This window comes from Cryptotermes secundus, unplaced genomic scaffold (genome assembly GCF_002891405.2).
Source record: "Cryptotermes secundus unplaced genomic scaffold, Csec_1.0 scaffold289, whole genome shotgun sequence".
Classification (NCBI taxonomy): Eukaryota; Metazoa; Arthropoda; class Insecta; order Blattodea; family Kalotermitidae; genus Cryptotermes; species Cryptotermes secundus.
Window position 1 is genome coordinate 453,164 of NW_019722431.1, and position 7,055 is coordinate 460,218.

General features: G+C 39.4%; 1 protein-coding gene across 2 annotated transcripts; it reads left to right on the forward strand.

Annotated features, from left to right (window-relative positions):
- Window positions 1-2,962: 2,962 nt before the first annotated feature.
- On the forward strand, window positions 2,963-6,816 carry LOC111861408 (translation initiation factor IF-3, mitochondrial). Of its 2 annotated transcripts, none has more exons than XM_023845947.2 (2): window positions 2,963-3,632; window positions 4,163-4,293. In XM_023845947.2, the coding sequence occupies exons 1-2, from the start codon at window positions 3,033-3,035 to the stop codon at window positions 4,214-4,216; spliced, it is 654 nt and encodes a 217-aa protein (XP_023701715.1). In that variant the 5' UTR covers window positions 2,963-3,032; the 3' UTR covers window positions 4,217-4,293. The 2 variants fall into 2 exon arrangements, with proteins under 2 accessions (XP_023701715.1, XP_023701713.1); XM_023845945.2 differs by lacking the exon at window positions 4,163-4,293 and adding an exon at window positions 5,400-6,816 and having other exon boundaries at window positions 2,971-3,632.
- The last annotated feature ends 239 nt before the right edge of the window (window positions 6,817-7,055 follow it).

The following is a 7,055-nucleotide window of genomic DNA, read 5'->3' on the forward strand; positions in this document are numbered from 1 at the left end:
AATCTGAGACAAAATATCAACCCTTTTTCTTCCAGTGAGCCACTCAGGCAGGTTCAGTTATAACTGGTAGGATTCAGTCTGGCCATATGCACAGATGCTGCTTTTCTGTTGTATGTAGGTGGCATGTATGTTAAGAGATGGCATAATAAACATGTATATTTAACACACAGTATTTGTAATACAAAGCATGCCAACAAATGGCTTCAGCACTTGAAGAATCCCTGTAATGTAAATGCATTATGTGACAACTACTTCAGAAAAGCTATTCCACTTATTACAAATTCATGCATAAGGCAAAACAAGGCACCATATTTGAAAATATAAATAATCCACAACTATTACTCATGTTTCACCATCATGATGCATATTGTGAATTTCAGAACCCTATCAAATTAATAAAACAGTTTCTTCCTTTTCACACCAGTAACAGGATAATATTAAGTATGTAGCCTACCTATGTTGGCATTGAAATCTCCTAACAAAATTTTCATATGAATGTATCAAATACATGTTCTAGTCATCATAGAACCTGTCCTTTATATCATCAATTTTATCTTCTGTTGGAGCATGAACATTCAGAACGATGATATCACACTAGCGACCTCTTAGTATTATGTATGACACCCTATCACTAATGAACTCTACCCTCTTAACTGATGATATGATTCTCATTCCCCTTTCAATAGAAAAGTGTATATTCACCTGCTGGTTCGGTGCCACTTCCATCCCATCTGACATGTACGCCCACTAACTCTAACTCATATTTTGAGATTTCTTCCACCACTGCCCAGAGTGAACTTGCCCCATACATACTTCTAACATTCCAAGTACCAAATCTCATATCCATTTTCTTTCACTTAGTTCGCTTATTAGTTGATTGAGGCACTATGCTATAAGCTGGAAAGCCACAGGTTCAAGTCCCAATGAGGTCATTGGATTTTTTCAACTGACCTAATCCTTCCAGCCGCACTATGGCCCTGAGGTCAACTCAGCCTCTAACAGAAATGAGTACCAGGAATTAATTAAATAATTTTCCTGGGGAGTAAAGCGTGGCCAGCGCATAAGGCTGACAACCATACCAGCATCTTTGAGCTGATTGTCTAGATAATGTGGGACCCTCAATGTCTCACGACCCTATGGGCCTTCACAGCCTGTTACAGGGATAGCTTTACTTTTTTTTACTTTTTACTTTTAGGTTGCTTATCAAAATAATCCATCCAAATTCTAGGCTTCTTGTGATCTTTCGTAACAAGCTTATTTCTTATGGTGAGGAGTTGTTAGCCCCAAGATGAGGGACCACCCCTTGTCGGCTGTCCGTGACTGCTTATTTACTGTATTTGCAGCTACCCTCCATACCTGGAGGGGTGTCTCCACCTGCAACCTGAGGACTGCCATACCATTTGACAGGGGACCCACCTAACATGGACATAAATCATATGAGATTGGATAAAGGTCAGTTCATTCTCTAAAGTGGAATGTGTAAGCAATTTACTAATATGGACATGTACGAGGGTAAGTCAGTAAGTAAGTTATAAATGGATATAGAACGTAAACAAATATAAGTACTGATTCGAAAAATGCTTTCATTTCTCAACATAATCTCCCTGTAGTTTGAGGCACTTGTCCCATCGTCTCAAAACCCCCTCTAAACCAGCAGCATACAGCAAGGTGTGTTGCTCTTGCATGACAACGTGCGTCCCCATACTGCCAACAAGACAAATGAGACGCTGTGAAATTTCAAGTGGGAAGTCCTTGAGCATCCTCCATATAGCCCCAACCTTGCTCCAAGTAACTTCCATTTGTTAACTTATTGACTTACCTACATATCTGGAGGCTTGGGCTTTAATATTTTCTTGCTCACATACTTTCCCAGCTACATGCCACTTTCATGTAGCCCAGCAAAATTGGACTCCTTTGCTAACATCATATAAATAATCATCAAACGCTTTGATTGGATTTAATGCAATTTACACCATAGAAAATAAAGAGCAAAACACTATTCAACCATCATAAATTCAGCTAAGGCAGTCACTTGACTGTTGACCAACAAGTATATTGAATTTGCACCATATGAGACTATGCATCATTTACATTCCATTTCAATAATTTGAACAATCTGCTAGAAAATTCAAATATTCACATTTGGCATTTCACTGATCGACCACCTCTGTGGTCTAGTGGTCAGAGTTCCTGGCTACAATCCAGAGGTCCGTTCGGTTCCCGGCGCTACCAGATTTTCTGAGAAGTAGTGGGTCTGAAATGGGGTCCACTCAGCCTTATGAGGATAATTGAGGAGCAATTTCAAGGAAATAGCGGCCATAGCGGCTACGGTCTAGAGAAGCGAGATAACGGCCGTGGGGATCCGTTGCGCTGACCATGCGACACCCTCAATTAGTTAAAGTTGGCACTAACTTCGCCAAGAAGCGACGGTCGCTAGGTCGGTATAGTTCGCTTGCGGAATACAGGCCACGGAGTTTTTTTTTTCTTCATTCCACCGAACAATTCCGTGGCTACTGGAAGGAAATCTACGTACACCAACGATTTCCATGATGGGCAGTCTCTTTACGAGAATCATTTACAAAATCGGCGCGCGCTTCGTTTGTGTATGGTATAGTTAGAATTCTTTTCGTGAAAAAATCTTTCAGGCACAGGTTTCTTTTATCTGTAGTGAATATTTTGAGTATGACAGTATTGTATAGTTCTTTTGCGATATAACTACCGAGTCTGCAAACACTCCCAAACGAAATGTTACGCCTCCGCCAATGTTTCAATATTGCGAATTAAATTGGTGCCTGTGAATATTTAATGATTCTCATAAATAAAATATAATAAATATTTATGACTTCAGTTTGCTACAACCACAAATATTAGACACCAGAAGTATATGCGAACAATGCGCCACCAAGCTGTTAGGGACGAAAGCTGTACGAATTTCAGTATTCTAATATCTGTGTTATTTGCTCTGCGTGTTGCAGAACATGTGATACGCAGCTGATAGAGGTGATAGAGTGTGATGGAGGAGGTTGGTGCGGATGGTGTGTCGAAGTTACCGTCGTTATCAAGTAGTTATGTCCCACTCTTGTGTCAATAGCTATAAAGGATTATTAAGTGGTTTCTTCTTCGTTGTTCGTGGTAATTCTAGACATGGATTTTCTGGATTTGGTAATTTCTATTCTACAGATCGAAGGACTACATTACCCCAAACATCAGACTCTTCAGCGCAAAAACCAACTACGACATCTTCACGAAAGCACAAAAGTGATAGTGGACCTGTAATTACTTTAATAGGCACAGATAACAGTCCTTCAGTTGTGTCACTTTCGGACGCCGAAAAATTAGCAAAAAGACGTGATTTAAAGCTCGTTAGGATAGTTGACTTAGACACAAAAACACAGAGACCTATTTATCAGTTAATGACAGGGCCCCAGTATTATTCAGAGGACAGAAAACAGCGAAATGAAAAATCTACCAAGAAAGAAAGTGGAATTAAAGGAGACAAATTACTAACGCTGTCCCACAGAATTACTCCACATGACCTCTCTTCAAAACTGAAGAATGTTACCAAGTGGCTGTCCAAAACTTATGAAGTCAGAGTTGTCATAAATGGGGACAGTAATAACATGAAATGTGCTGTAAGTGTTCATTGCAAGGTGCATCTCATTTCTTGCAGTCTGGTTTGGGAGAGAACTGGAGTCATTTGGTAACAGATTTTGATGTGTGGTAGTCAATTTTGAGTAGACAAATGAACAACAAATAATTCACAAAATCTTGGACTCCATATTAGAAAATGTAGTATCTGTTAGACTGGTCACAATTTGCATTAGTGAATGGAATGTTTTCCCATGCTTACACTAAGATTCAGCGAAGAATAGATACGTAAAACTGCATTTTATAGCACAGCGTTGTAGAAGCCTAGGTGATGTAACTAAATTATGTTACTGGCAAGGAGCAGTGCAGGATACAAAGCTCATGGGATGTGATGAGGGCAGTGGTACTATAATTTGTATTTTAATATATGGGTAGATGCATGTTAGAAAGTTATTGTACAGTTCATTTCACTTGGCCACATAATTACTTGTTACTGTTATAGTTAATAGTTTCAGTAGGCAGAAGTGCTTCGGTAGACCTGCTTTATCACCAGCATCTTATGATTCGTTAACAGTCATACACTGGAAACATTGTGCACCCCAGTGTGGCAGTTGGTCAGCCTGAGTAACTAGGTTTGGGTCAGTCTCTACATGAATGAACAGATGATAATTCAGGAGGTGCTAAAAAGGATGAGGAAGAATAAAGGTGATGGGGAAATATTTAATAATTTTCACACATAACTGTAGAAGAGCCTAACCTATGCCGAAGTTAAATGTGTCATGTTGCTGAACACGCCTTTTCAGTTTGGCCCCCAGAGTCTATTTCAATTTTTTTTTTTTTTACATATAATTTGTGAAAGATTTATAACAATATAGATGGCCACAGGAAGCAGTTTTACCATACCTTCTCCCCTGCCTCACTATGTTAAATACTGCCCTAATTTCAGTTCTGCATTATGGGAAATATGTTTATGTAAACATTCTTAAACAAAGAATGAAGTGACTAAAACTGTGTTAACCTACCATAACTAGACATCTGCCGCCAGTGTAAGATATTGCAAGAGTGCCCTTATGCATTTGCAATGAAGTCTTCTCAGCAGATGAGCCTTGTGGAAATGGGGTTAGTATCCATCATTATAAGAGACAGATATAATCTCTGAAATGTTGACTGCTAACTCCATTTTTATGCTTCTGTCTGAGAACACTTAATTGAAGTCAGTCACCATAAGAGGGCTTCTAATCGTAAGCAGTAGTATTTGGCAACTTTCATCCAAGGTTGATATCCCTGAATGCTGCCACCTGTTGTCTTCTTTGGAAACGGGAATACTGCCTTACATTGTTTCCTGAGGTTGTGTATCTTGTTATGACCTCATTAGAAAGTTACTACATTCCCTGTAGGATTCGAGTTTCTCACAGTGCATTGTAACGCTGTGTAGTTTGGAGGGACGTCATCGCTTAAGAGTAAGCTGAGCAAGAAACTGGAAGAAGCAGGCAGCAAACTGAGTGGACCATTACAACACAGAAGACCATGCTACTCTTATGTTATGTTTCATATGTTTTCAGCATATAATGGGAATCAGAATCACCATGGATTTTAGTTGAACATGCAGGACTTTTTATCCATAAATTTGTCTACTCGTAGCATTATGTACCCTCACAGATATTTGAGATAGGGAAGAGCACAGTGTATTATAACTCTTGACTGCTTTGTCAGGCAGGTAAAGGGACAAGGGGGCTCTGATATTGGCTATATGTTCAGCAGTTTAATGTTGAATGACTATATAATTACCTCAGTTTACCATTACTTTTCAGGAACAAGTGTATGACATGATAGCAGAAAGTATGAAGACAGAAGGTAGGATTGTCCAGAAACGACAAAAAGGAGGCGACCTGCGTTTTCAGATATTGCCACTTAAAGAGGAAAAAAAGGAGTCTTCAGGAGTTGAAGTGTAAAACAGATTGTTTCTAAATGCATTTTGAGTCGTGGCTCTCTGATGCAGCAGGAGGATGTAACAGTACAAACATTACTTGTGTCTTCAGTGAGTGGGATAATGAAGTGATATTTTGCCTTGCTCCCATTGAAAAGTAACTAGTTCAGATCCCACTGGGTATTAACAATCCTACTGTTGTGAAATTTGAGCTCTTCATATCAGTAAAGACTGATATTGTGATCATGTAGGTTATGACAACTTGTAGTCTGGTAGGTGGATACTAACGTTCCAGGAGAATATACCATCTCCATCTTCTGATGGAAGAAGTCAAGACTTCTACCTTGAAGGTGGAGGCAGTTTGTTCCTCTGAAACATTGATATCCACCTACCGCATCACAAATCAGAAAACCGCAATAAGTATGCTATTGGCATTTTTCTTTGTTTTCATTAGTTCAGAAAAACTAGTAGTTTAGTAGTTATGAAGATTTGTCTTCTGGGAGGTGACACCGTCTAGTTTTGTAAATGAGTACAGACATTTCAGAGGAACGTGTTGTCTCCAGCAGGTAGAAGGCTACAGTGTGTCACATCACAGAATGTGGTAACCTTCATGAAGGCTGCTGTCAGAACCTCAAATCTCGACCTTCTTAATTTGCCTTAAAGTAATCTGCAAAACCGAACAACTTCTGTTTTCAACCTTGGGGATCTGGCTCCGTGTTATGGGTTGGTGTTTGCAGACATTGCAGTCAGTCTTCATGAAATGTTTTATCACAACCTGAATTAAGATGAATGTGTCCTTGCCACCACCATATTCAACGTTCATTGGTTGTATGTGGAAAAGATGTGCTCAAGATGTAGAGAGTAGCTGGCCAAAAAGTCAGTTAACTGGTTAGTAAAATGTACACTAAAATACTGTAGCATGTACAGCCATTGCTATGCAATGACTGTGAGATACGGGAATCAAGAACGGCTGTTTCTAGGCAATGGATCGGAAAGCATGTTCCCGCAGCAATGAATATGCACGCAAGAAAAGAGTTACTGTTGGAAATGGTGTTTTCTACTAGGCCTGTGCAAAGCAGTTATAAGGAAGACAATTTGTGTGACCCAGTCAGGTAAGAGTTGCAGTCTACAAGGGAGGCTGAGAAGAGATGACACTACAGTTGTGAGATATTTGCCAGAGAGTAACGATGTGAGCAGAAGCTAAACAATATCCATTGTTGAGAGTTGTTACCAAGCAACAATAGTGAAGTCAATGTGGGTTGGAGAAGACTTAGCATGTAGTGATTTGTAAAGTGTGGACATCAGCGATAGTGTTATAGTTATTTGTAGTTATAGCCTGTAAATGGCCAGCAAATCCAATCCAAACCCCGTTTGTAGTCGCTCCTAAATCATTGACAGTAGGTTACAGATTTCTCTGTTAAATACTGAATTTACAAAAATTATTGGAAATGAGATCCCACAATGCTTTGATACTGTTCTACAAATTGACTGGTAGGTTCAAATCTGGGAATTCCCACTAATATGAGAGGATGTTTTAGGT